The sequence below is a fragment of the Lasiodiplodia theobromae genome (assembly GCF_012971845.1).
Source record: "Lasiodiplodia theobromae strain AM2As chromosome Unknown scaffold_9, whole genome shotgun sequence".
Classification (NCBI taxonomy): domain Eukaryota; kingdom Fungi; phylum Ascomycota; class Dothideomycetes; order Botryosphaeriales; family Botryosphaeriaceae; genus Lasiodiplodia; species Lasiodiplodia theobromae.
This window is the reverse complement of record NW_023336585.1, coordinates 690,681-718,575: the sequence shown is the minus strand read 5'-3', so window position 1 is coordinate 718,575 and position 27,895 is coordinate 690,681. Positions and strand designations below refer to the sequence as shown.

The window sequence follows — 27,895 nt, the reverse complement described above, 5'->3', positions numbered from 1 at the left end:
ATGTATGTACGTTAGTGAGTTGCGGCACGGCCCAGTTACCCGAGAGCTGAAAGCAACGACAGGCGCCGACCGTCGATCAAAAGAAGGCAGTCTCCGGGAATGGCCTGATGGGTGGATCATTCACGAGATTGAGCAACCCACACTTGTTGATAGCGTGGCCAAGGGTTTGAAAAGGCCCTATTCCCGTTTCTCATCCACCACTCAGAAGCAACCGGGCCCTGACGAGTTCCCCAGACTGTACATTGCTCCAGTTACTTTATGGGTCCTCTCTGCATCCGTCCCTGCAACGCTCGGTGCGCGCTCCGGCCCGTCCCCCGCAGACAATCCTTTCCAGACCGTCCCGCATGCTTTTCGCCACCCTCAATCAGTTACCCTTGATTGATAGTGTTCTTACCCTAGTCCACTCTTGTTCGAGCCTGCGCTGTTCTGCCACGACCGCTGTCGTCACCCCGCACTTCACGAATCGATTTGTCTGGTACCGTACAATAATTTTGAGGACCCACTCCTTTGCGTCCAGATCTATTAAAAACCGAGCTCGCACGAGGCATCCGAAGTCCGTTGGAGACATGGCGTAAGATGGAAAACAACGCTCTAAATGTTGTGGCCGGTCTGGCAAAGATTCCCAGTTTCACGCCCGACATTAGCCAAATGGCGGCTTTAGTAACGCCATCTAGCTTGACTCATTTTCGCGCAACGGTAAGAGATAGGGTAAAGATGGGCTCGCAAACTGTCCCAAACCTGCGCCAGTACCGGGATTTGAAAGAGAGAAAAGGCGGCTGTAGCGCGAATCATTCGCCACCACGGGCGCATCTTGCTCGTTTTGTACTGGTATTGCCTCACTAATGATGTTACTGCGGGAGAGTATTTGCTAGCCATGCGCTTGCATTGCTTAAAAAGATCGTCAATGGAGTCGTCGTCAAGTGGATCGGATCTTCCTGAATTCTTCCCCGCACTTGCCGAATTCAGGCAGCCAATCGACGCCACAGATGCCTTGAGAAATATCGAAGAAGACAGTTGATATTTATTTCGTCGCGTTGCATTTGTAGAGAAACATGATGGAGTGTGACTAGAATGGCAGACGGGAGTAAAGAAATTACCAAAGTATAATTACCCCATGTTTTGGGGTTCTGCTCGTTTCTGCGTTAGCCTTCGGGTGTAATGCCACTCTTTAGTCGCCCTTGATCATTTGTAGCATGGATGTGGAAATTGAGTACGTAAGCATGACCATATAGCACGATGATACTGATCTGATTGCGACGGATGTGCAGATGCTCTCCGGCGTGTAGGGAATCTCCCATGAGGAAACAAAGCCCATCTCACTTGATGACAACGTCAGTGCATGCATATCGTGGCACTGATAGTGCTCTTCATTCATACGTTGTGCGAAGAAAATATTGAGTGGATGTCTTTGGCTTTTAAGTGGGCGAAATATGGCTTATTTCAACTCTCCCCATTGTAGCTTTGACAAATATCATGACACTCGGACCTTCTGGCAAATTAACCAATGTTGAAAATAGCAATATCTTTAAAGGATCCGCTTTAGAGAGGTGAATCCATGATTACATAGTGTGCACATATCTGGACTACTCCTCGATGATGGATTCATATGGCGGAGGGGACACTGCCCTTGAAGCACTCTCCGGCGGCGGGGGTATCTCATATCCTTCGTTACCAGCTTCCCCAGAATGAGTCCAATCTGACACCATTATCTCGTATCTTGCGCCGTATGTTCTTGGAATTTGTGGCCCCAAACTTAGCTGCTCACCCGTCTCACTATCCACTTTGATCTCTTTGCCCACAATTTCAAGTACCAGTGTATGCGAAACCAAAAGGATAGTTTTAGCCATGCCGCTTCGCCCCTCGCCATCACGTATCCTACCCTGTGACCTTCCGTGAAATCGGTAATGGCCACTCGGTGTATATTCCGGTGGATTCTCCTCTCGTGCGCGGGGTGCCGGCATGTCCATATCGTGCATCAATGTACACGCCAGTCTCGCCTTCTCTGGGATGGTGATATCGAACAAAATCTCTCGATTCTGTAGCTCGGACAAATTTGAAACGGCCAGTGAGCCTCTTCCAGTTGGTTCAATATGGTGATCACCTGAAATGATGGTGCGGACGTGACGATTGAGCTCGTGCCCCAATAGCCCGCTCTCACCTTCCGTATTGTGTGTTCGTGGAAGGATTCTCGTGCACTCCTCAATGCGCCAGTGAAGCTTGTGCACCCGTAACCAGTGTCCCGTGCAACTAAGCAGCGTTAATCGCGGGGTGTAGGTGTCTAGCGGTTGGAATATAGCTGGAACCGAGAGCAAAGTTTCAACATGACTATCCAAGAAGCGGTGACGGTAATCGATGGCAGTGAGACCGAGTGGAAGAGAGAGCAGGCGACGAATATGTATCGGTTTCGACGTAGCGTGTGAAGTAGCACAAGTCGCAGTGCTGACGGTGATTGTTGCACGGACGTGGTATGAGAGGGACGCAATTGGTGTCTCTGTGGTTGCAGGAAGGTAGCCTGGTATTGCGATAGTAAAAGGTATAGCCCTGTGCGTCGGTGAAATATTGGATGTTGAGGGCTGAGAGAAGCACCAGCGCTCGATATCCCTGGCCTCCTCGGTGTTGGAACCTTTTTGTTTGTTTAAGCCAATATGAAGTAGACTTGTTGATAAATCGGGCTTGTGTGCTTGAAATCTCAGTGTTTGGACAAGAGAAATTATGAATGAAGAAACGGTGCTGTCCAGGCCACATGAAAACTCAACTGCTCCAGATACGAGAACATCTGAAGCTTGTGCAGGGTTTTGAATCAAATGAGGGAGTGGATACGGTAGATTGAGGCGTAGGTCCATCTCCAAGGAGGATTATGATCGAGATTTGGTGGTACTCGGAGTAATACCTCACAAAGGGGGGGCCATCATTTTAAAGTATTCGGTATGGTCGGAAGGATACAGATCATGGCTGACAGTCTGATCTGTGGGCTTCGTGTGAGATTACAATTGCGCGCTCCATACCTTTGATTCGAGCTGGCAACTCTGTGCCGCGATCCGCGTGGTTTACACGTACACACTAAGCCAAGTCAGGCAGCCAAGACGCAAGCCGTAGCCACAAAGTCCGAAAAGAAAAGTAGGGCGTGAAAGAGAAGTATACGTCGCTTTCGTATAAGTGTGGGGTGGTTTTGGGATTCGTGAGCAGTGCCGCATTCGCGCTGCAATACTGAAAACTATCTAATAATGTAGCTCGTACAAAAAGAAATTGTAAAAACAGCTCTCAATCTCAATCTAAATGTTGTATTTGCGCACAAACGCGAGACTTTAGTTGAACGTTGGCTACCAACCCAGTGCAACGTGATCTTCATGATAACACTTCATGCGACAATTTTCCCGGGGAGTTGCCATCCCGCCGCAGCCCACTCTCTTTCTGCCTTTGCCTTCAGTTGTAGTTGGTCCTCCTTGGTCAATCGAGTAGCTCGGCGGCGCTTGAGCGACTCTTCGGTCTCGATAAGAGATGCATTATCGTTACTGTGAGGAACGAAAGTATAGCTCCTAAATTCTGTGTTGGCCCATCCCGTGCCTGGTTTGGTCTAAGTTAGGGAACATATTCGATTTGATGACATTCTGCACTGATGGCTTACCGGTGTGTTTGTCAAAGTCCGACCAGTCCTCTGTCAAGGTATGCAGAAGGCTACCGTGAGTTACGACTACTACTTGGTCATTCTCGCCAGCTAACTCCCTCAGCCAGACACGAGCGGCTTTGCAGCGCTCCGAGATTGCATCGGACTGTGGCGCCCATGGACCCTTTTTGTCATTCCACCCTTCTTGGACTAAACTGAGGTCTATTGGTTGATTCGCAAATTCGCGCTCCAGGACCTCCTTGTCACTACCAGTATCGCAAGGCAGGTCTGTATTCTCTTGGAGCTCCGGGAGTGCGGTGAGTCTGATGCCGCGGGTCGCAAAGGTAGAGCTGAATCCGAGAAGTGCAGTCCAAAGGGCTCGTTTAATGGGCGAAGCAACGACGTGGGTGACGCGGTCGTGATGCGGGAAAGCGCGTTGCAGGTCGAAGCACTGCTGTTTGCCTAGCTCTGTCAGGTCGGGGTCGTGCATGCTGTAGTTGTTGATCGTCAGGTTATGGTACGCCTGAGCATGACGAACAAAATGTATGATCGGGGGCATCTTTTGCGAAAAAGTTTTGGTTGTGTAGGTGCAAGGCTGAGCCAGTGAAAGGGGGTGATCCATGTTAAAGAGATGCGTCTTTTAGCCTTTTCTCTTAGCTACGCCACAGACGAGTCCATTAATCAGCGTTGTGGCTACAGCTTACCACCCAGGCGCGGACTTTGCCATACGCGAATAAGCAGTTTCTACTACCACCTACTTGCATATGACTAGGCTGTCTCGCGGAAATGGATTGGTTGAACTCCCACGTGTGTCTCCGTCTTGCATCTGCTCCCCACCTGGCCAATCCCGTTTTGTTTCACTTGGCCCCAACATACGTGTCATCTCCCCATACAAAGAACCAGACCTCTCCGCAAGAAGCGGGTGTCCAGTGTCCTGTACATGAATGTGTCTTGGCTTCCTATTTGAGTTAGTGTTAGGCTGTTTAGCCCCGCTCGATTCTGCCGTCTCAGCTTTTAGTGGGGTAGTCTGGAGCTTACGATGTTTTTCCGTCTGGAGCTGGAACTTGTCTCCTCTTCAATGAGAATGCGGCATCCCAATTCTTACCTGTTTTTCAGTAGCAAATTCAGTCCCGGACGCAACAATTGAAGTCAAACCGAGATCAACTGCCATTGACAAGAAAAGTCGTACAGAATCTATGGAGTAGAATCCAAGTGGAAGGCCAATATTGTTGTTACAAAATGGCCATTGCGTTAGGCGGACTTGCAACGCCCCCATGAAGATTCAGTGGCTGGCTAGTGATGAAAAAATCCCACCTTTCATGTTGCCGACAAACGCGACTGAGCTCCTCCAAATCCCAGGTCTCACCAATTGGCATGCCCCATCCACTAAGAAACACCTTCCTGTTTGTTAGCTCGGGTGGAAAATTTAAAAGCTGGTTAAAGCCACCGTGACTTACTTCGTGCATGCTGACTCCCCAAGGTTTCGGCGATGGCCAAACTTCGTATGCGACAGTATCACTTGCAACTGCTGCGAAAGCGTTCTCCCAATGCCAACGTATGGCCTCCTCTGTCGCCTCGACGCCACAGGAAGCACGCATCTCCCTTTGCGGAAGGGCGGCTTTTTCGGTGTCTGTGAGCTTCTTGTATTCATCCAGCCAGCCGGTCCGGATGAGGAGAATATCACCAGTTTGGAACGTGATGCGCTCCTCAGCTGCCACTTCCTTGAGCTCTACAAGAGGGATTGCATGGCGCGCGAATGGGGAGTATGTAATCTCCTTCTCCTTGGCGTATGAACACCAATCTAGCAGAACACCACGGCCAGCAATGCCTCGCTGAGCCATACCTGAGCGCTCCGTTAGCCCTTGTTGTGATTTTGTATATTTATGAAGAATAAGTCTTACTTTGTATGCCTAGATGAGGGCCTGCCCCTTCTCCGGAAATCTCCTCCTGTCGGACACCATTGTAATATTGCAGAGTCTCTTGATACGGATAGTGACGGAGCCCATCCCAATGGCTGGATCCTTGAGTATTGACATAAAGCTGTCATGCATTAGCGGCCTACAACACCGTAATCATAAACACTTAGTACCTCATCATCATTCCCGTGTCCCTTCGCAATAATCCGGTGCTCACACGGCCGTCGAGCGGGATTCATCGGTTTAAGCAAACCATCAAGCGGAAGGCTATGTCATCCTTAGCATGATTCTCGATATGACAGAGCCTTTTGACTCTTTACTTCAATGGTATACATGTACCAAATTCGATTTGCTTTGATGCGCTTTTAACAAGATCTTCGGTAAGAAGGTTCAAGGTTCCGAGCTGGTCGTCGTCGCCCCAGAGGCCCCAGGCCGAGGCTTTGGGATCACCGTTCCGTAACGGCAGCTCGTGAAAACGCGGACGGGTGGGGTATCTGTCATATACTTTTGTGCACATTTTGGTGGGGGAGAAAGGCTGTGCTTTTCGATTTCTCAGGAACAAACTTCAGAAATATTATTAGTGTCCCTGTTCTGGGCCGAATTCTGAAAAAAGCTTCAATATGAGTTTCTATGTATCTGCGGAGGCTCGGTCGTACGCAAGACGAGGTGCGGGGTAGCGGATGATGGGGTTAGAATGTCAAGTAGTACATAATCGGAATGTTGCGTTATACGCCTCGGCATTTTTTCGAATCCATTTCAATGCCTTTCGCTCACATCGAAGCTGTGACTCATTCTGTTCCCGCCATCATGTGAAACAGAATCGAAGAATGAAACCTCTGATCCTGTTGCCGTGCTCTTCAAACCGCTTTTGTTGAGTAACTCTTTGCCTGTCTACTTTCAACTGTCTACCCCGCATTCGCCAACATCACAACGCGTACGAAAATGTGCACTCCAAACGGCCAAGATGTTTCGGAATTCAGCATCCTCACACCAAACGCGATGCTTGGCTACGGTTACCGCTCTGGGGATTTCTGGTACGGAATCACAAAGTACCGACCCGCGGCCATTATCGTGGACAGCGGATCCACAGATGGCGGCCCATACAAGTTAGGGATGAACAAGATGACCTGTGGAAAGGGGTCGTACATTCGAGACCTCGAGCCGATCTTGACTGCGTGTTACCACCTGAAAATCAAGGTGCTGATCGGCTCGGTGGGTGGCGATGGCAGTACGAAACACGTTAAGGAGATGCTCGATATTGTCACCGGTATCTCCGAAAGGCTTGGATACAGTTTCAAAGTTGCGACCATTGACGCGGGTATGAATCGAACTTTGGTCAATGAACGAATAGAAAAGTCTCAAGTCTTCCCTTGCGGGCCGGTGCAGAATCTCATACACGAGGCTGTGGATAACGCTGTAGACATAGTGGCACAGATGGGAGCTGAGCCGTACGAATACCCCTCTCTTTTCTTTTTACACGACCCACGTCTAGCCCCCAAGTAAACTCTTATCAAAGCTATTTCACGCACTGAAGTTCATATTTTGAACAGATATATCGAGGCCCTTAAAGGCGACCCGGACATCATTCTCGGCGGGCGCTCGTACGATCCCGCTCCCTTCGCAGCTTTCTGCATGGCACGAGGCATCCTTCCAGGTGTTGCTTGGCATATGGGCAAAATCTTGGAATGCGGAGGAATCTGCGCAGTTCCAAAAGGTAGATCCATGATTGCAATCATGAGGCGGGATTCATTTGACCTGAACCCTCTTGCGCCCGAGGAGCGTTGCACCCCACTTTCGGTAGCTGCCCACACCTTGTATGAGAAAACAAGGCCGGATAGACTGCCTGGGCCAGGTGGAGTTCTCGTCCTTGACAGCGCTGCATACTCGCAAATCACGGAGAAAACCGTCAGAGTCAGCGGTGCCGAATTCATTCCTACTCCTTATCAAGTCAAGCTGGAAGGAGTGGCGCATCTGGGATATCGTACTGTCTTCGTGGGTGGTATCCGCGATCCAATTCTAATCAGTCAAATCGACGACTTCCTCGATCGAGTACGGAAATATACCCAGAAGCTCTTCCCAGAGCTTGATCAGAGCGAGGATTGTCGTCTCATCTTCCACATTTACGGTCAAAACGGCGTTATGGGTCCCCTTGAGCCCCGGTCAATCCCGAGCCATGAGATTGCCGTCGTTGGCGAAGTCGTGGCCCCGACGCAGGAGCTGTCGCATACGATTGCGAACAATGCTAGAGCCTCTATCCTTCACTTCTCCTACAACGACCAGATGGCTACAACGGGGAATTTTGCGAGTCCGTTTTCTCCCCATGAACAAGAGGCCGGCGCCGTCTTCAAGTTCACTTTATATCATCTCATGAATTTGGAGAAGGATGAGGAGGTCTCACTGTTTCCAGTCTCCTTCCACCATATTGCGTCCAACCGGGAGCCGCAGCTATTTCAACCAATCTCGGAAGAGGAGATTCGGGTTCACGAGAGTGGCACTCTTGCCCCGCTCAGTAGGTATTCATTGGACAAAGGATTTCTTCATTTTGTGCTAATGGACGCAGCGTATAAAGAGAATCCACCAGGGCGGGCAAAGCTCAGTCAAGTGGCCCGAGTCATTCGTTCAAAAAATTCGGGGCCGTTTGAGCTCACCTTTGATGTGATCTTTGACAACGCTGATGCCTACCACCGCGTCAAGAGTGCAAATGTGTTGACAAAAGAGACAATGCAGAGGCTGTATAATCTGACAGAAAACGAAATCTTGGTTAGCATGTTCTTCGACCCAGCGCTCGCGTGGAAATGTACGATCAAGAGGCCATGGGCCCAAGGAAGTGTAGGCGAACGAGACACGCTGGGGACGCAACAACACGCACCGCTTCTCGACATCGAAGTTCCCCCGGTAGAGAACTCGGGCCATAACGGTGTGCAAGGTGGGGGAACCAGATCCCGGGGACACGCCGTTCGCGATCGCGAGCTGTTCACTCCATCGAAGATTGTCGAGGAGATCTGGGTGGGGCTCGGTCTTCCAGCCGCCGCGCTGGATTCCGTATCATTGCAAAGCGACGGCAAGCCAGCTTTGCCCTCATCCTTCAAAATCGGATGTCTTGCTCAGAGCACGATCGCACTGTCAGCACTGGCAGCGGCACTGATCCATTCCATTCGCAACAAGACAATAGTGCCTCGAGTCACCGTTGAGCGACGGCACGCAGCGGCAGAGTTTAAGTCCGAAAAACTGTATATCCTGGACGGGAAGCCTGCTCCAAGCGCGTGGGGCGCCATTGGAGGTCTCCACGCCACAGCCGATGGATACGTTCGCATCCACGATTCATTTCCCAACCACAGGAACGGTGCGCTTCGTTTGCTAGGGCTAGATTCGGCAGCCACCCGCCCAGACGTCACGAGAGAGACCAAGAACTGGGCCAGCATTGATCTCGAGACCGTCGCATTGCAGGACAAGCTGGTCATCTACGCCCTCCGAACCTACCAGCAGTGGGACGTGCTCCCCCAAGCGAAAGCCCTCTCCGACTTCCCCATAACGATCGAAAAGCTATCTGCAGCAGGGACGGCCGGCCTCCCATCGCGAATGGGACCCGGAAATGACCGTAGCCTCCGCGGCCTCCGGGTCCTAGAACTGAGCCGGGTCATCGCCGCTCCACTCGCCGGCAAGACGCTGGCCGCCCACGGCGCCGACGTGCTCTGGGTGACGTCGCCCACGCTGCCCGACCTCCCCGCCATCGACCGGGAGTTCGGCCGCGGCAAGCGGACGATCCAGCTGGACATACGCAACGCGGAAGACAAGGAGAGGCTCTTCGAGCTGATCAGGACGTGCGACGTGCTCATCCAAGGCTTTAGGCCGGGCAGCCTCGCGGCTCAGGGGCTGGCACCTGAGCAGCTGGTCGCCCTCAACCCGAATATTATCTGTGCGAATATGTCGGCGTTTGGCCCGGATGGACCGTGGGCTGGGCGCCGTGGCTTTGATTCCATCGTCCAGACCTGTTCGGGGATGAATGTGTCGGAGGCCGAGCACTATGGACAGGGCGAGCCGGCCCGCCCTACGCCATGCCAGGCGCTTGACCACGGTGCTGGCTATCTTCTGGCAACTGGAGTCTGCGCTGCCTTGTATAGGCGAGCTGTTGAAGGAGGGTCATATCGCGTAGACGTGTCTCTTGCAGGGGTGATGAAGTATCTACGGAGTCTTGGTCAATACGAAGGCCGGTCAGGATTTGATTGTGCGGATATAGTCTCACCCGATCAGGTTGAGGAGTTTTTGGAAACTCGTCAGAGTGGCTTTGGAACACTGAAGGCTGTGAGGCACTCGGCCGTGATTGAAGGTTGTGCACCTGGGTGGGACTTCATGCCAAAGCCCTTAGGGGGTGACAAGGCAGAGTGGCTCAGTTAAGCGTATTATCCAATGGTATTTTTCCTTTCCTTTGGAATCACAGGCATGATGGACTGAATCGCGGTGCTAAACAGGTCTGTTGATCTCCAGCGAGCGCCGGGTCACTGCGGCGTGCGGAGGTTTTGATTGGCTCACTACATCCAGCGTATTGGCAACCATTGAGTATTCGATCCGGCCCGACCTTTTCATCAAATGCTCAAGGTCCAATTAATTGCATAACAAACATCTAAGGCTTCAATTTAACGCTTTGCACTGAGGCAGTGTATGCTTGTCGCCGTAGACTCGCACATTGCAGAACGACTCCACGGGGCAGGAACGCGTAAAGCATCTTCTGTATATCGCGCAAAGTCACTTCCTCGGTTAGCACCTCGTTCGAAGTTGTGTGGCGTCGGATGCATCCGAAAAGACCGGATGTATCCGCAACCGAACCTCGCCATGGTCTATTACACCCCACCGGTCCCGGATGCACTCGACAATGCCGCATCCCCACAGTCCTTGTGTCTTGGCATCGCACATCGGTTCCGAAAAACGCTCCTAACGATGGAAGAGACACCCCGGGCTGCGTCGGATGCTCCGCCCGTTCGGCGGAAGCATAGACCAGGCCTCCAGCGCATACAGATCGCTTGCGAGAGATGCCGGAAACGGAAGAACAAGGTCAGTCATCCCGTCATTGAAACCTGGTTTTGTAGTTGATGAAATCAGTGCGATGGGAAGCTGCCTGAGTGCTCGACATGCAAACGAGCCGGGGTGCCGTGCGTCGTTCTTGATCGGCTTACGTACCGTGAATATCCTCGTGGCTACGTCGATGATCTGGAAGCCGACGTGCAGCGCTTGAAGGCGAGGATCCACGAGTTGGAGCAAGAAGCAAATGCGCTTCGAGCATCCGCACGCAATCCGGCCGAGCGTGCAGGCGATTCAGAGCAGTTAACGGATGCCCAACCCGACGGCTTTGCAGAGAACATCAACATCGTTCCACGTGACGTCACCTCGGGACGCAAATTCGTCGGAGACTCGAGTGGCCTTTTCTTCGGCAACGTTGTACAGGCTGTCCTGACTCAGGCCGACTACAAGCAGGACCATGGCCCGCCGCGTGAAAGTCTGAGTCTGCGAGTAGGAGATCGTCTATCCACCACTTCGCCCTCAGTTGCATCTCCCTGCGTAACAGAAAACACGTTCCCGGAGCCTGAACTGGCGGATCGCTTGCAGCGTGCATACTTTACCCACCGATGGCCCGCTCTTCCCGTGCTGCATCGGCCATCATTCCTGGAAAAGCATTTCGCGCCCGTCATGGCCTCGAAGAATTCTGCAGATGAGGCATCACTCTTTCTAACATTCATGGTATTCGCCCTGGGGTCAATTGATCTACAGAGGCAAGAACATGACGTGAGCGATCGCCATTTGGAGTTCTTCAACGTTGCCACCCAAAATTATCTCCAAGGTCTCATGAAGGCAGACAATATGCAGACCGTGCAGGGTCTTTGTCTCGTGACTGTCTTTGCCATCAATGAGCAGCGCAGCGCTAATGCATGGCACGTGGCTGGCCAAGCCATGCGATTCGCCATTGATCTTGGCCTTCACAGGATGCCTGCAAAGCCCCAGCTGGACTTATTCGACGTCGAGATGAGGAAAAGGGTCTTCTGGTCTGCCTATTCTTTGGACCGCAATGTATCTCTTGCACTGGGAAGGCCATTTGCCATCAGAGATGCAGAAATCAACGTTCCGCTTCCCGAGCCTTTAACAGACCAAGAAATCTCAAGCACCGAAGCTCCATCTCCCCGGCCTCTCGACCCCCTCGACATGTCCACATTCATCCATATCATCAAAGTCCGCCAGTTGCAGTCCAAGATCCAGGATACCTTTTACACCGCCGACGCCACCTACATCGCCGAAGAGACGGCAGATTTCCAACGAACCTTTCTTCGCACTGAGCTGGACAACTGGGTTGCACAGGCCCCTCGCTATTCTCACCCGACACTAGTTACTTTTCAGTCAACCGAGTGGTTCCAAATAGCTCACTCACATGCCCTCCTTCTCCTCTATCGCCCGTCGCCAGGATGCCCTGAGGCAAATCTGGCGTCTCTTCAAATCTGCGCCGACGCTGCAATTACTCTTATCGGCTCCTACTCCTCGCTTTATGCCAAGAACAAAATCACTTACACTTGGATTGCTCTGCACTCCCTGTTCATGGCGAGCATCACCATGCTCTACACCTTGTGGGTCAGTCCGGAAATCCGGAAGACCACGAGCAAAAGGGTCGCGAAATCAAACGTCACGTCTTGTCTGGCGCTGCTCGAAGTCATGGCTGATCACTGGCCGCTGGCAAACCGCTGCCACGAAATTATCGATCGCCTTGGGAAGGCGTCGGTAGCGCTCTTCGATTCGCCTGCGGTCAATGCAGGGCCCACCGGCCCATCACTGGAGGAAGATAATCAATACTACGGCCAAATTACCTCTGATTACATGGATTGGTTCGGTACTCGAGACCCCGGCATGCCGTCGTCTTTGGGACCACTTGGAAATGCTTCGGAGCAGACCCGTGCATGCAACGGCGTAGATCTTGGCTTACCATTCTTTGACAATTTGGACATGCTTCCTGAACTAGACAATCTGTTTTCCTGAGAAATAATTAAAATACCAGCGCTTTTGGTTAGCAGCGCATGAGACACTTCTGGATTACGTGTACGCGGAACTGATTGCCCGAAAAGCTCGAGTCTACCCGGGCAACATCGGAAGCTTCCGACCCGAATAAACTCAACGTAAACACCAGGAGCAGTACAAGTGCTGTACCTTTGCTATTGAATAGCCTCCCTTCTCACACGGTAAGCTGCCACTCGAACCCAGTAACTCTCCTTCATTCACCTCCACATGGATCAGCAAGCTGCCATGGACGTATCCACTTCGCAGCGCACACAACCTGCGCTCAAGGCAGTGAAGAAGAACAAAGTGTCTTGGGAGAACTTACTCATTGGTGCTGCAATGAATGTGTTTCAGGGTAAGACTTACTTTACCATTTGGACAACATGGCTTCGTGCGCTGATCACTTTTCTGCTACTAAGTTACAAGCTTGGGACAGCCTCTCGAGAACATCAAGACATACGTAAGTGCTCCAGATGGGCTCCTTTGAGACTACCCCGACTTATGCCTAGGCAGGTTTCTGCAAATCGGAACGCGCCGCTCTCTGAAGCAGTGCGGGAAATATGGGCCCGAGGTCCCATCAAAGGCTTCTACCAAGGACTGATTCCTTGGGTATGCATCTCCGAGTGCCCCACAACTGATTGACCCACTAACACGAGGAAGGCATGGCTGGAAGCCTCCACAAAGGGCGCGATTCTGATCCTGACCTCCTCCGAAGTTCAGTACCAGGCGTCTCACGCGTTCGGACTCTCGCCCGCAGTGGCTGCCACGGCCGGTGGCGTAGCAGGCGGAGCAGCTCAGTCGTACCTTACCATGGGCATGACGACGTGCATGAAGACCGTCGAAGTCACGAGGAACAAGACCGCAGCAGCAGGAAAAAGAGTTCCCGGGACCATGGAAACCTTCTTCAATATCCTGCGCACGCAGGGCATCAGAGGCGTGAATAAGGGCGTCAACGCCGTTGCTTTGCGCCAGATTACCGGCTGGTCGTCGCGGATGGGCATTTCGAGAGCGGCCGAGGCACCCATCCGCTCGTTAAATGGAAAGGAGCCGGGTCAGAAACTTTCCATGGGTGAGAAGATTGCGGCTTCGACGATTGGCGGTGCGTTGAGCTGTTGGAATCAGCCGTTCGAGGCGAGTACACCCCCCAATTTCTGATTGCCGTTGCTGGTGACTAACAATGGTACAGGTGATAAGAGTAGACATGCAAGCGGTCAAGACCGCCCAAACAACAACCAAACCGACGATGCTGTCAACAGCTCAATTAATCTGGCGCGAGAATGGCTTTCGAGGCTTCTTCCGCGGAGTTGTTCCCCGCATCGGAGTTGCGGCTTGGGCAACTATCTGTATGGTTGGTCTTGGAGACACCGTTCGTGAAAGATTTGGCGCAAAATGAGATTCGGAGTGTTGATAATGAGCATATTGCTGTACCATCTCAGGATAATGAAATGCGCTTATCAATTTCAATTGCTCCACTGGGTTAAAGATGACCTGTCTTCTGATCAGTAGATGAAAATGGTACCCATTTCCTTAGCTTTTGATTTTGCTCTCCTGTATGACATAGAGATGAAAGTCATTACCGAATTGCGCAGCGGATGTAACCGCCTTCCAATCAAGAGCAACTGAAAGTCAGCGGGGCGGGAGATCGACTATTTCCCGGATGCGGATGCACCCGCGACCAATGAGACCCAAATGCATTTCAGCAATCAATAAGAGGCTGCATCTCCAGACATCAGCCACGCTCCCTTGTTGGAATATATCTGAATCTCAAATGTCGACTCTGTTTGCAAGAATCAGAAGACCGGCCGTCGGCCCGAGGCCAAACCTTGGCCAGACTCGTAGCTTCGCCTCCGTAGGCGGAGCAGTCGGCAGAGTTCCCATGAGCCGATACGAGCAGCACTCTTTCATCGACTATGCTGCCGTGGATTCCAAGATCCGTGCAGTCCGAGACAGGTGTGGTTCCCAGCTATGGCTTTCATTTTCGGCATTCCAATGACAATTACAGGCTGAGACGGCCTTTGACATACTCCGAGAAAGTCATCTACGGCCATTTGGATAACGTAGAGGAAGCGGACATTCGCCGTGGTGAATCTTACCTCAAACTCCGCCCAACCCGGATCGCGTGCCAAGATGCGACTGCACAAATGGCACTAATTCAATTCATGTCTGCAAATCTGGATACAGTGGCTGTCCCCACAACTGTCCATTGTGATCACCTCGTTGTTGCTAAAGAGGGCAGCGAAGCAGACCTTGCTTCGGCAAATTCTACCAACTTGGAGGTGTACAAGTTCCTTCAGCAGGTGTGTCGGAAGTATGGGGCAGGGTTCTGGAAGCCGGGCGCAGGCATTATCCACCAGATCGTGTTGGAAAATTACGCCTACCCTGGTGGCCTTATGATTGGTACAGACTCACATACACCAAATGCGGGAGGACTTGGCATGGCGGCCATCGGCGTAGGAGGTGCAGATGCAGTTGATGTCATGGCTGGTCTTGCGTGGGAGTTGAAAACCCCGAAGGTCATTGGAGTCAACCTGACGGGAAAGTTATCTGGCTGGGCTTCTCCAAAAGGTAACACAACATATCAAAGAATATGGCGGTAAGCTGACTGTGGCAGATGTTATCCTCAAACTCGCTGGAGAGCTTACAGTCAAAGGAGCAACAGGCTCCGTGATCGAGTATTTTGGTGAGGGAGTTAGTTCCCTCTCTTCCACGGGAATGGCTACCATCTGCAACATGGGAGCTGAAACCGGAGCCACGACCTCAATTTTCCCGTACACCGAGGCCACGGCAGCATATCTCGATGCTACAAACCGGTCGTATCTACGGGAGGAGGCCTCGCGCTGGAGGCACAATTTTTCGGCCGACTCGGGCGCAGAATACGATCGAGTCATCAACATAGATCTTTCGAAGCTCGAGCCGTTCATAAACGGACCTTCCACTCCGGATCTTGCCACACCAACCTCAGTTTTCAAAGAAGAAGTCAGCAAGAACTCATGGCCCGAGAATGTGAGTGCTGGATTGATCGGATCATGTACCAATTCTTCATTCGAGGACCTCAGCAGAGCCGCTGCACTGGCGAAGCAAGCCATCGATGCTGACCTCAAGCCTCGAGCGCCACTCTACCTGTCTCCTGGAAGTGAACAGACCAGGGCGACACTAGAGGATTCAGGAGTCCTTTCTGTATTTGACCAAGCTGGAGCTACGCTCCTTGCAAATGCTTGCGGGCCATGCTGTGGCTCCTGGAATCGTCAAGATATGGAAAAGGTAATTACCCTGTCCCCTGCTTTCATTTTTGAAGCTAATGATAAAAAAGGGCGTCAAGAACTCCATCGTCACATCTTACAACCGAAACTTCACAGGTCGTCTAGACAGCAACCCGGCCACGAGCATTTTCCTGGCATCTCCCGAGACAGTTATTGCCAAAACGTTCTCCGGTCGACTTGATTTTGATCCAGCTACTGATGAGATTGAGACACCAACTGGCACATTCAAATTCAATCCTCCTCCTCCAGGATCTCTCCCTTCCCACGGTTACAATCAAGCAGATTACGTCTACGCAGCTCCTCCGACGGAGCGCTCGGAAGTTGAAGTAGACATCTCACCAAGCTCAGATCGTATCCAGCGTCTGGAGCCATTCAAGCCTTGGGACGGCAAAGACTTCATAGACTTGCCCATTCTCATAAAGGTTGAAGGCAAATGCACGACCGACCACATCACACCCGCCGGTCCTTGGTTTCGGTACCGTGGACACCTGGAGAATATTTCCAACAATACTCTCATCGGTGCCGTCAACGCAGCAAACAAGAAAGTCAATCAGGTCGAGAACGTCTTCACTGGTGAAATCTCCGGCGTTCCTGATACAGCAAGAGACTACAAGAAACGTGGCCAGCAATGGGTGGTAATTGCAGACCACAACTACGGCGAAGGGTCTTCCAGGGAGCATGCCGCTCTGCAGCCACGCTTCTTGAACGGGGTAGCCATCATCGCGAAGTCATTCGCACGCATACATGAGTCGAACTTGAAGAAGCAAGGCATGCTCCCTTTGACTTTCAAGAGCGATGCAGACTATGGCAAGATCCAAGCTGAAGATCGTATCAGCTTGGTCGGCTTGGATGCATTTCAGCCCGGCCAGCCGGTGACCATGTTGGTAAAGCGCAAGGATGGCAGTTCGTGGGAGACACAGTTGGAACACACCTTCAATAAGGAGCAGATCATGTACTTCAAAGCAGGTAGCGCGCTGAACTTGATGGCACAAACTGCCGGGTCAAGTTGATTAGCGCAAGTGAACAGACAGTCTGGCAAAACAGTAATACAGCTTGATTTCCTTAGCCATTCATTCTTCGAATTCGCTCTATAAACTTTACGCCGTGAGTCAAGCTTGACATTAGAAACATAGTACGCGCTTAGTGAGACCTAAGTATAAGTTCCTTTGGTGATCCAATCTATATAAATGCTCATTTCAAACTCTATTGAGCACATTCTTGGTGAGAAGAGCTCAATATTCACTTCTACTTGAACTTCACTTCTGATCTCTGCTCTTCTAGTAATGAGGTGATTGAGCTTGTGGCAAGACGCGGCAAAATCCATCGGCAATTTCCATAACTCACGGAGACGCCAAAGCTAGCGGCAAGTGTTTCCCACAAAGTGTGACTCCAACCCCGCACTTCCCCAGATCATTCCCATCCCACGATCAGGCCATCTCTGCACTCGTCGGTTACATCCGCGAAGTGTCAAGCTTTGAACACGGACATCAACGGACCAATCATGATCGCTACGTTTCCACTGCATATCCGTGGACATGTTCTCAAGCATTCCCACGAGCTCAAGAAGTAATAAATAGTGCCCCCTACTACTGGTATCACTCAACCGGAAATCCTCTCAAGTCATTCAAGGTCACTCCGGTTTCGTCATGTCTTCCGTGTTTGCACGATCCCCTCTGGGAAAGTATGTGGCCAGCATCACAGCCTCTCCGAACGGCCTCTTCAACAGGCATCTGATATTAACCGTTATCATGTATGCCCTTGGCGGCATGCCAAAAGGTGAGCGCGTTCCTCAAAGATGGCTGATGGCTTTCGTGTCTCACGTTAGACTGCAGGGTGGGACGAGGGCACTACTGCGTCCATCACTCAACTCAAAGCGTTTCAGCGAGAGTTCGGTATAACTCCATCAAGCAACCCCGACCAAATATCCAACATTGTATCCTTCGTCAACATCACAGCAGGCATCGGCGCGCTGCTGTCGTTTCTGTTGAATGACCGCCTCGGCCGCATCTGGTCCTACCGGCTTTACATGGCTGTGTATGCGATCGGCAACATCATCGAAACCTTCTCAAGCGGCAGCCTACCCGCACTCTACATTGGACGATTGGTGGCTGGCGCAGGTATCGGAGCATGTACGGTGGTTGGTCCGATGGCCATTGTCGAAATCGCGCCAGCCGCCACGAGGGGGCTTATGACGCTTTGGTTCAACGTGTGCATGCTGTCCTCGCAGATGGTCGGCATCTTCACCGTCTTCGGCTGCGACCGCCACGTATCGCGCGATACGAACCTGCAGTACCAGATTCCATTTTTTGTGCAGTGCTTCGTGCCGGCCATCGGAATCACCATGTCTTTCTTCCTGCACGAGTCGCCACGATGGCTGTGTCTCAGGGGTAGGCATGAGGAGGCCTTCTCAACACTTGTCACCATCAGGGGACTGGGCCAAGATCACGCCTACCTCGTTGCAGAATGGGACCAGATGCGCGACCAAGTCGCCCGGGAGAAAGAAGAGTTTGGTGGCCTTGGGTACATCTCGATTCTTCGAGAGACTTTCTGCGTCCGGGCCAACCTGAGGCGCGTCCAGCTGGTTGTTGTGGCCTACATCCTTGCGCAGTTCTCTGGCGCGAACTCAGTCACGAATTACCTGCCAGAGATATTTGGCATCGTTGGCGTGGAGTCAACTGATGTCAAGGTCTACGCTTCTGGCCTCTACGCTCTCGCCAAACTGGTTTGTTGTGTAGCTGCCTCATTGTTATTCGTCGACGTTGTTGGCCGACGGAAGTCGCTGTTCATTGGCATCACTGTACAGATGCTTTGCCACAGCTACCTCGCCGGCTATTTGAGCTTCTTCGTCAGAGATGAAGACAGTGTCCCGAAAGGTGCTTCGGATGCCGCCATTGGCGTCATCTACATTCACGCCTTTGGGTGGGCCGTAGGTAAGAAGCCCCTGTTTGATGCCATTTCGCTCTCAAATATCAAAAACTTATACAATCGTAGGCCTCTATACCCTCCCATACCTGTTTGGCGCGGAGCTCTGGCCCAACAGGCTTCGCTCCTTTGGTGGCTCACTTTCGCAATGTTTCCATTGGCTCTTCTACTTCGGTATCACCAAGGCAACCCCATCTCTCCTCAACTCTATGAATCAGTGGGGCGCTTTTGTCTTCTTTGCCGCCTGGTGCTTTATTGCCATCATCTACGTATTCATCTCGGTTCCGGAAACTGCTGGCCGAGCTTTGGAAAACATCGACGACCTCTTCCAGCACCCCTGGTACATGATGAGGAAGTATGCGCGCACAAATACTACGGTCACAGATAAAGCTCTTTCTTCAACATCAAGGTACGATCTCGGCTATGAGTGGAAACTCTCTCCCGGCTAACTGCTTCCCAGAGATCATGCGGAGAAGATCGAGGAACATGCGAAGTATGAGGTTGAGAAGATTGAGGATGTCGAGCACGGCAGGAATTAAGCTTCAACCTCACTGTTGACAGTGAAGAAATTTTCTTTACACGGCGACATTTTGGTGCAAAGGTGGCATGATGACAGTAGAAGGGAAAAACAGGAGTGCTATCATGTTGAGTAATATCCTTCTTAGAATATTCAACTTTGCCTGAATTCAGCAAATAAATTGCTACCGGCCTCTCTTTAGAGTATTTTCAACAGTGACACGTAATTTCAAATAGTGGGTCTGCATAGAAAACAATTCAGAGATATAAAGAGATCACGCCCAGTTGAGCTCCTGCCGAAGCTCTCATAATGTCTCTACGAATGCATCCGCAGTTAGGAATACGGGTGCGTCGGGCCATCTCCGCTCGAACCACCGTTATCGGATGTCCCCGAATCAAATCATACTTAAGTAATACGCATATCCACAATAAGTCACAGTCTCCGGAATCAGTCTTGGCATATCGTGCGGGGTTGTCCTCGGGTGGAGAAACGCCAAGTATGAACGGGCCAGTATCTATGCCAGAGAGTCGCAAAGGCCACGACTCCGATACCGCGAAAAATCTGGTGACGCTGGCTCCCTCAATGGCTCTTTCCAACGGCTTTCCGGCCAGTAATGGCGTACGTCTGGGGCCCAATAGGTGCGTACTCAAGAAGCCTTCCAGGACAGAGCTGACTCGTGCAGCTTGGCTCCCCCAAATGCGAGCAGCGATGTTGCCTGGCACCTACCTCAGGGGTCTTGGGAAACTCATGTTCATGTGTTTGACCCACGGTATCCTTACTCACCCGAGCGACAATATACTCCGGTTTCAGCCCTATACGACGAGCTGTTGGACTTCAACTCCAACCTCAGCGTGGCTGATTTGCCCGGAAACATCGTCCTTGTCCAGCCATCACCTTACGGGTCGGACAATTCCTTGATTCTGGATCTTCTCCGAAACCATTCTCTTACTCAGCAGAGCAACCTCCTTCGCGCCATTACCGTCATCGACCCCGACAACGTGACGGATGAAGAGCTCCACGAGATGAACGCGCTTGGCGTGAGAGGAATTCGCATCAATACCCAGGCAGCCAATTCCACAGAGACTGCTGAGGAGCTGCGCAAAAACATCACTGCCGCCGTGGAGAGGGTCAAGGGTTTCAACAACTGGAAATGCCAGCTGTATATCTCCGGGGACAGCTGGGACTGTAAGGCACCCCCAGCGGATCAGCGCTGCACATCGCTGACTCGAGCCCTCTAGATATCCATGATCTTGTCCGTGATCTCCCCATCCCGGTTATTGCAGATCACCAGGGCGGCATGGGAGGCCTCACAAAGCTTGCGAATGGGAGCACAGACGTGACTGCCCAGCCAGGCTTTGCATCCCTTCTCGACTTAGCCAAGAGTGGAAAAGTCTTTGTCAAGATTTCGGCGCTGTATCGTTCGTCGAAGCTAACCACGGGCGGCTATGATGATTTGGAGCCACTTGTCAAAGTCTTCGCCCAAGAAGTTCCGCAGCAGCTCATTTGGGGTTCAGATTGGCCTCATACTGGATCAAACCGCACAGAAGCCACGAGATATGTACCAGAACCATTCCGAAAGATCGACAACGAGGCTGTCTTGAAGAACATCAGAAAATGGGTAGGGTATGAAGTTTGGCGCCAGATGACGGTGGTCACCCCAGGGAAAATCTATATTTGATGCTACATCGTCCCGTCCTACTACACTAGTGGGAAATCATAGTTCTCAGTAGCACTTCTTCTTCTTCTTATTCCAGAAGGGACCATGTGGGCGTTAGCAAACTCACCATGTAGAGAGTGTTTACCATCGAAGAATCTATCCATTAGCATCAACTGCTATTTGAATGTTTTACAGTATGTTTTCGTCGAAGTACTCAAAAATTTTCGATTTTCGGAAGACCGGCGAATCAACTGGACCATCGGCTACATCCGAGGTTCGCGGAGATCTACTACATTTAAATCACCACAGCATCAAGACGAGAGCCTTACACTACCATCAATCAACCATCTAACCATGGCAGCAACTCGAATGGCCGCCAACATGGTTGGTGCCCCTCGTGTCGCCATCAGGCGTTTCCATCATTCGGCTCCTCTTCTCAAACAACAAAATCGGCTGCCGGCGGCGTACTACCGAGGCGGCACATCACGGGCGGTATTCTTCCGCCAAGGCGATCTTCCAGCTGACCGGACAAGATGGGACAATATTTTCCGAGGCGTCATCGGTTCGCCAGATCCAAATGGAAGGCAGCTCGATGGCATGGGCGGGGGGTTATCCAGTCTTTCCAAAGTTTGCGTGGTTGGGCCGTCAAGCCGCGAGGATGCGGACGTTGACTACACGTTCGTTGCCATCGGGGTCAAGAATCCGGAGGTCGACTTCTCGAGCAACTGCGGGAACATGACGAGCGCTGTCGGGCCCTTCGCGGTGGACAGCGGCTTGTTTCGCGCAGCAGATGGCAACGCTACTGTCCGGATTCACAACACTAACACGGGCAAAATTATCCATGCAAAATTTCCTGTCAACGGGTCAGAGGCCGAAGCGGATGGAGATCTGGCAATCGACGGAGTTGCAGGTACTGGCGCTAAGATCCAGCTAGCGTTCCTGAATCCATCGTAGGTCTGACGCCGCCCCTGACAATCCTCAATATACTTATGGCAATAATCTAGTGGATCGAAAACGGGCAAGCTACTACCAACCGGAAATGTGACAGATAAATTTGACGGCATCACCGCGACCTGCATCGACGTAGGCAATCCGTGCGTTTTCGTCCAGGCCTCGGACTTGGGCGTCTCCGGAGGCATCTTGTCGCATGACATCGAGGCTCACCCGACACTTCTCGGGCGCCTTGATTCCGTACGCAGAAAGGCTGCCGTTGCAATGGGCATTTCGACCAGCGAGGAAGCTGCGCCAGGATCAATCCCCAAGATTGCCATGGTCTCTGCCTCGCATTCGCACAAGATCCTTTCGGGGCAATCTCTCGACGAAGGTCAGTGCGATCTTGTGGTCAGGGCCATATCAGTTGGTCAGCCTCACGGAGCTGTTCCTATTACAGTGGCAATGGCACTTGCTGCTGCTTCGCGCTTGCAGGGCTCCACTGTCCAGCTAAATACGTCATCAAAGCCTGTGGATGCAGACGGCGTCACGGTTGGGCATAACAGCGGTAGGATTCTTGTTGCAGCAGACTTTGATAAAGATGGAAGCTTGTTGGCTGCCACTGTATTCCGCACTGCGAGAAGGCTAATGGAAGGCACTATTTTCTGGAAATCGTAGGTAGAATACATGTAGACATACCTTTGGTGGCAGATCAGCGTCAGAGACGGCGTCGATTTGTCTCTTCACCCAAGTTTGAAAATGAACAAGATAATGTGAGCAATTCAACATCGAGCCATGTGCTATGTATGACTAGGGCAGTGGTGGTATTGGTGAGCGGTGTTCTATGTCCCTATCTCCGCGCGTACTTACGTGTTGAAAAGCGGGCACCAACGAATAGCTCTTGAACTGTCACCCTTGTGTCTAGACACACCTCGGAGGTCGCAATGTCGGGGCCGACGGTAGTCTTTGACCGATGAAACAAGGGTTGTGATTGGCGCCTTCGGAGGTTCCGGACCTTCGGCAGCCCGAGACTTCCATGGCGAATGCTTAGCTAATGTCAGATTGCATCACCATTATTCCAATCTATCAAGCTTTAAGAGCCCCATGTCTACAGGGTAAACCCTTGGTCCGTAGGCCTTTACTTCTGCATTCAAGAAACGTCTTCCTCAAACATGACTAGTCTACAGATCGGCCAGCAAGACCTCGCCGGAAAGAATGCAATCGTAACGTATGCACTCAAAGAAATACATACCTCCGCACCATGGTATAAGCTGACCGTCTGATCGCACACCATCAGTGGTGCCTCCAGGGGAATAGGACGTGCAATCGCCCTCCACCTGGCCAGCCGAGGAGCGTCAATCATTGGAACATGCTCGTCAAAAGATTCCCTGCACCACATTGAGAACATCAACAGTATAGTCACAGATGCCTACAAAAATGCCAGTCTCCAGCCCGCCCGAAAGATTCTCGGCCTTCCCGCCAACCTTCTGTCACCCGATGTGCCAGCCTTGATGCTTGACGCTGTGAAACGCGACTTCGGAGGAAAGCTAGACATCCTCGTCAACAACGCGGCTTATGACGAATTCCGGCCGATCGGAGAGCTCGATCCAGACTACGTGCAGCGGAGCTTGTTTGGCAACATCCAAACTCTGGTCATGTCCGTGGATGTGCTCTTCAGAGAGGGCGTCTTTCAACCGAACTCGCGCATCGTCAATATTTCGGCCGAGCTCACCAGGAGTCCTTTGCCGCACAAGTGAGCCGCATGTGCATTATGTTGTCCTACCGATAGCTAATCGCGATCGTGCAGCTCCTTCGGCCTGTTTGCTGCAACCAAAGCGGCCATGGAGTCCCTGACGCGCACCTGGGCCGACATCTTTGGCAAGCATCCATCCATGGCTGGCACTACGGTCAATTCGCTCCTGGTGGGCGCTACTGAGACTGACGCGTTCTGCAAAGGCCTGTCACCTGAAATGACAAAGGCTGCTGTGGACCGTATCGTCGGGAACACCTCTTTGGCAAGATTGGGGAAACCAGAAGATGCTGCCGACCTCGTAGGACTCTTGGTCAGCGAGAGGGCTGGATGGATTACGGGCTCGGTAGTTGCGGCTAATGGTGGTGCTGTAAAGATTTTGTAGTTGTCTGATATCACGTAGGCGCAGATATCATCTCTGGGTCATTCCGATGTATGGTTGTTCGGCGGCTCAGCTACAAAAATAGCTGCAGGCGCCTATCATCTCATAGAAAAATATATACTTGTATAAGACAAGATAACTTGGGTCTGTGTTCTGGAAACATTCCGAATCAGCTAGTCACCTGCAAAATTGGACGGCTGGACCACTGTATCGATATTGGTTTTCCCGCCCACGAGTCACAAACTATCCATCGCATGCACTACGTATGGCTAAGTAGTGGCACAAGTGCTGAATGGCTTGCGCCAACGTGCATGAGCTGACACTTTGTACGACAGATGTATGCATACGAGCTGACCCATGATCTCGGACCAGCATCACCCTCCCCCTTCTCAACCGCTGCAGTCCTCAGTCACTCGTCTTCAAATCATGTCTACGAAGATATACGCCAAAGGAACGGTATCCGAATCAACCTATCATCTACTTGAGCTTTCTCCCTCTCAGTCGGACGATCCTCCCGGTCGCAGGGCAGCAGAAAACGACCAGAACCCTCAGCCTTCAAAAATCGGCGTTGAAGAGATAGAGGGTTCACGCAACACTCATCACTTCAAAGTCGGGAAACTCGGCTTCCAACTCACCAGACGTCTCGGACATTACCTATTAATAACGAATACTGTGGCTCTTGCGCTGCTATTTGTGTCTCTGTCGGCCCTTTCGTTTCTCTGGTTTGGAAATGAAAGCAATATCCATTGGCGCTACATCATGATCAACGGCTGGGTAAGCCAGGTAGTCACCCTGGCCACTTTGGCCATCCGACTTGCGGTTGGAATCCAAGCAAGCACAGCAGTAGCTATGCTTGCTGGCGTGTCTCTCGAGGCTAGCGGCGGTGCCGTTTTAGGTGAAGCACCAGCGCTGTCTATTTGTCGATACGTAAATACCGGCCCACTTTCGACTCTCCCCGTATTTTGGAGGAACGCAACCGGACCTAACGGCAACTACCCTTTCGCCACGATCGTACTACTCGCTATATGCGCCTTGCTGTCCCAATTCTCTTCAACACTGCTACTCTGGGATGTTCGTTCTGGCACTGTGCAAGATTCCCCCCAATCGCATGGCATACACATCGGGATGGGGATGCAAAATTTCATCGAACGCTTCGAATCAACTGTCTCAAAGGGCAAAAACGTCTGGTTCTCATCTCCTCAGTCTTTTCAGGCCTTTGCCGAGTGGAACGAAGCTCCCGAAACCCAGCTCGATGCAGTAATTGACACCGGACCCACTGTTCGCGCCTTTCTTCCGGTTGGTTCCGAACTGGACCGTTCCATGATCAACCGCTTTGAGGGAACTGCCTCTCTATTTGATGCCCGTGTGGCCTGCATTCGACCTATCATTACAGACTGGACCTTTCATGAAGGAAATGTCCTGAATGACGCCAGCAGCCGGGGATACTTCAAAGGATTCGCCCGACCATCACAGCTCACGGAAGAGCTCAGGCAAATTCTTCGATATAACGAAACCGACCCAGGAGTCTACTTCCAATGCGTTATCGACGATTTAGATGTGCTAAGTGATCCAATGTTCAAAACTTGCTCACTGAGTTACACCAGCGGTGGCCTCATCAACAGCTTGGATCACACCTCTAACAGCTCGATGAAGCAGCGCGTAAACGAGAAAGCATCTCGGAACTCATCTGGTTCGGAGACTCGAAGGGGGTGGCTAGCACCCGATGAGAATAGTATTGAGCAGTGGCCGGTCGAGATGGGGCGCACTTTCCTGATGTTACGGTCACAAGGAGACACGGACAATCTCGACAATCGAGCGTGGCAGCTTATCGTCAACAATTTTACACAAGAGGAAAGGGGACCTTGGCTTTATATTCAGCCAAATGGAGCCCGTGATCTTCCTTATGCAAACAGCGAGCTCGGCGTTACGCTCTGCTACGACGCATGGTATCCAACCCCAAACCTGAATTCGTGTGATGTATTTATGCTAATGGTTCCAAGGTACGATAATGGACCTGGCACATCCAGACTCAAACATCTACAGGAGTTCCCAATCTCTGCTCATCGGTCCTCCAACTATTCCGAGCCATCTATAGGCTGGAGTTCTGCAAGGAAAACATTCGATACAACTACAGTGAGAGCACAGCTTGGCTCTGGATCCCATACCTCGGCGAAAAGGGGGATTTTCAATTTGGATATCGATGTTGTACGTGAATATTTGCGATCAGCCATTCAACAATGGTCGCCTATGTACAATGCCTCTTTTGAAGATGGTACATGGCCAGCTTTTCAGCAGGAAGATCGAAAGCTGACAAATATGCAGTCCACTTGGGGAGAACACAATGGTTCTTGAATACAACTGATTGGGCGCCTCACCTTGAAAGCATTTCAGCACCACTTAAGGCCTCAAGTCTTTTTCAAAACCACCATTACTCAACAAATGAGACTTACGACTTCCTCAACAGCTTGATCTGGTGGCCATTCAAGAGTAATCCTGCCGACGTTGATCACTATGAAATCTACGCACCTTGTGAGAATTGCACATCGTATAATGTCATGACCAGCACTACGGGCTACCGAAATAGCGTTGCTATGCAGATACTTAATCCAGTCCTCAATGCCATCTTCCGAGATGTGCTTGTGGAAACGGACAATCCGGCACTCGCCTGGCAAGCGCTAATGACATCCGTATTGCGCATGGCGTACTACGATTGGTTACCAACATTTGACACCATTTCAGAAGCTAGGACGGTCTCTCATGTTGCATGCCTGAAACCGAAGCATTTCTTGGGGTTTCTTATTGTCGTAGGGAACATTTTCATACATCTTTGTCTTGTCCTCATCGTCACAGTTTACTTTGGCAATACGACAAGCTCTTCTCTTCTGAACAATGCGTGGCAAGTAATTGCTCAACTAAGAGGACCAGAGACGGAGGTGTTACTGAAGACAGCCACAGTGACCAATGACCAAGAGATAAAACAGTGGATCTCTGAGGGAAAGGGGCAGAAGAGAAGGTTCTGGGTTAAAAGTGATGAACACGGCTCGGCACATCTTTGCTAATGAGGAACCGATAAATATCTCATTTCCATTTCTGTTGCTGTTTTATGCTTGATTTTGTTCTTTCTTTAAGCTAAGAAATGACGTTATCGCACACTCTCTATCAGATCTACAGATAATCAGTGACTCGGAAATATAAAATAGAGCCCCAGTCACTAGACTATGATTACCACAAAGCCGCCAAATAGGATGGCAAAAATATGGTTGTGCCTTCCTCCGCCAACACGACCTTTTGCCTCGGCGCGACCACACGATCTGCATTGACTCTAAATCAGAGGGTTTTTGTTCCAACTGTAGTGACTCATGGTTCATTTTCTTAAAGTATAAGGTGCGGTGTCAAGCGGAGTGAGGTTGAACGGGATGAAGCTATCCCGAAATAGTATCCCGACAATGTTATATGCATTGTTTAGATCGCAAAACCGCTAGCCTACACTATATCTTCTTCCGGGATTACCAGGATCTCTAGTGACTTCATCGGCAAATTTCCTTACTTGGTAACAGAGATAGTAGGGCTAGGTCAGACGCATGTGGCGGATAGCAACTCGAGTTGCCGCCAGCGCCACCAGCGCTAGAGGATCTAGATGAGCTGGACGAGCTGGAAGAGCTGAAAGAGCTGAAAGAGCTGAAAGAGCTGAAAGAGCTGAAAAAGCCGGAAGAGCCGGTAGCAAATTAATTTGCTGTCCGATCCTGTTGTCTGTGCTGCGCGTGCCTACAAATTTCCCTTGCTTCCAGCATCGACAGCGCCTACCTACCAGAAAAACCTTAAACCTTGTGCGCAGGAAGTTTGGATGATTTGATAATTGAACACTCGTTCACCCTCTGCAGTGATCCTTCTCTTATCCTGATGCAACGAGCAAGACTGCTGTCTA

At 51.3% G+C, this 27,895-nt stretch overlaps 6 protein-coding genes across 6 annotated transcripts; 5 read left to right on the top strand and 1 right to left on the bottom strand.

Annotated features, from left to right (window-relative positions):
• Positions 1–3,358: 3,358 nt before the first annotated feature.
• LTHEOB_3628 (Phosphoglycerate mutase family protein) lies at positions 3,359–4,163 on the bottom strand (the record flags this gene model as incomplete). The annotated part of the gene is made up of 2 exons (XM_035512572.1): positions 3,359–3,564; positions 3,626–4,163. The coding sequence occupies 2 exons, from the start codon at positions 4,161–4,163 to the stop codon at positions 3,359–3,361; spliced, it is 744 nt and encodes a 247-aa protein (XP_035362716.1).
• A 2,299-nt stretch (positions 4,164–6,462) lies between these two features.
• On the top strand, positions 6,463–9,673 carry LTHEOB_3627 (Formyl-coenzyme A transferase; the record flags this gene model as incomplete). Its single annotated transcript, XM_035512571.1, has 4 exons — positions 6,463–6,968; positions 7,071–8,029; positions 8,081–9,595; positions 9,642–9,673. The coding sequence occupies 4 exons, from the start codon at positions 6,463–6,465 to the stop codon at positions 9,671–9,673; spliced, it is 3,012 nt and encodes a 1,003-aa protein (XP_035362715.1).
• Positions 9,674–10,455: 782 nt separating this feature from the next.
• On the top strand, positions 10,456–12,534 carry LTHEOB_3626 (uncharacterized protein; the record flags this gene model as incomplete). The annotated part of the gene is made up of 2 exons (XM_035512570.1): positions 10,456–10,569; positions 10,618–12,534. 2 exons carry the CDS (start codon positions 10,456–10,458, stop codon positions 12,532–12,534), a joined length of 2,031 nt encoding a protein of 676 aa, XP_035362714.1.
• Positions 12,535–12,780: 246 nt separating this feature from the next.
• LTHEOB_3625 (Aconitate hydratase, mitochondrial) lies at positions 12,781–16,822 on the top strand (the record flags this gene model as incomplete). The annotated part of the gene is made up of 9 exons (XM_035512569.1): positions 12,781–12,907; positions 12,979–13,012; positions 13,062–13,161; positions 13,213–13,651; positions 13,739–13,900; positions 14,406–14,502; positions 14,555–15,117; positions 15,164–15,813; positions 15,863–16,822. The coding sequence occupies 9 exons, from the start codon at positions 12,781–12,783 to the stop codon at positions 16,820–16,822; spliced, it is 3,132 nt and encodes a 1,043-aa protein (XP_035362713.1).
• A 636-nt stretch (positions 16,823–17,458) lies between these two features.
• On the top strand, positions 17,459–19,273 carry LTHEOB_3624 (MFS quinate transporter; the record flags this gene model as incomplete). The annotated part of the gene is made up of 5 exons (XM_035512568.1): positions 17,459–17,588; positions 17,645–18,534; positions 18,616–18,742; positions 18,804–19,143; positions 19,195–19,273. 5 exons carry the CDS (start codon positions 17,459–17,461, stop codon positions 19,271–19,273), a joined length of 1,566 nt encoding a protein of 521 aa, XP_035362712.1.
• Positions 19,274–19,833: 560 nt separating this feature from the next.
• On the top strand, positions 19,834–23,973 carry LTHEOB_3623 (uncharacterized protein; the record flags this gene model as incomplete). Its single annotated transcript, XM_035512567.1, has 7 exons — positions 19,834–19,889; positions 19,934–20,436; positions 20,490–20,874; positions 21,442–21,858; positions 21,913–22,232; positions 23,264–23,591; positions 23,646–23,973. 7 exons carry the CDS (start codon positions 19,834–19,836, stop codon positions 23,971–23,973), a joined length of 2,337 nt encoding a protein of 778 aa, XP_035362711.1.
• Between the last annotated feature and the right edge of the window lie 3,922 nt (positions 23,974–27,895).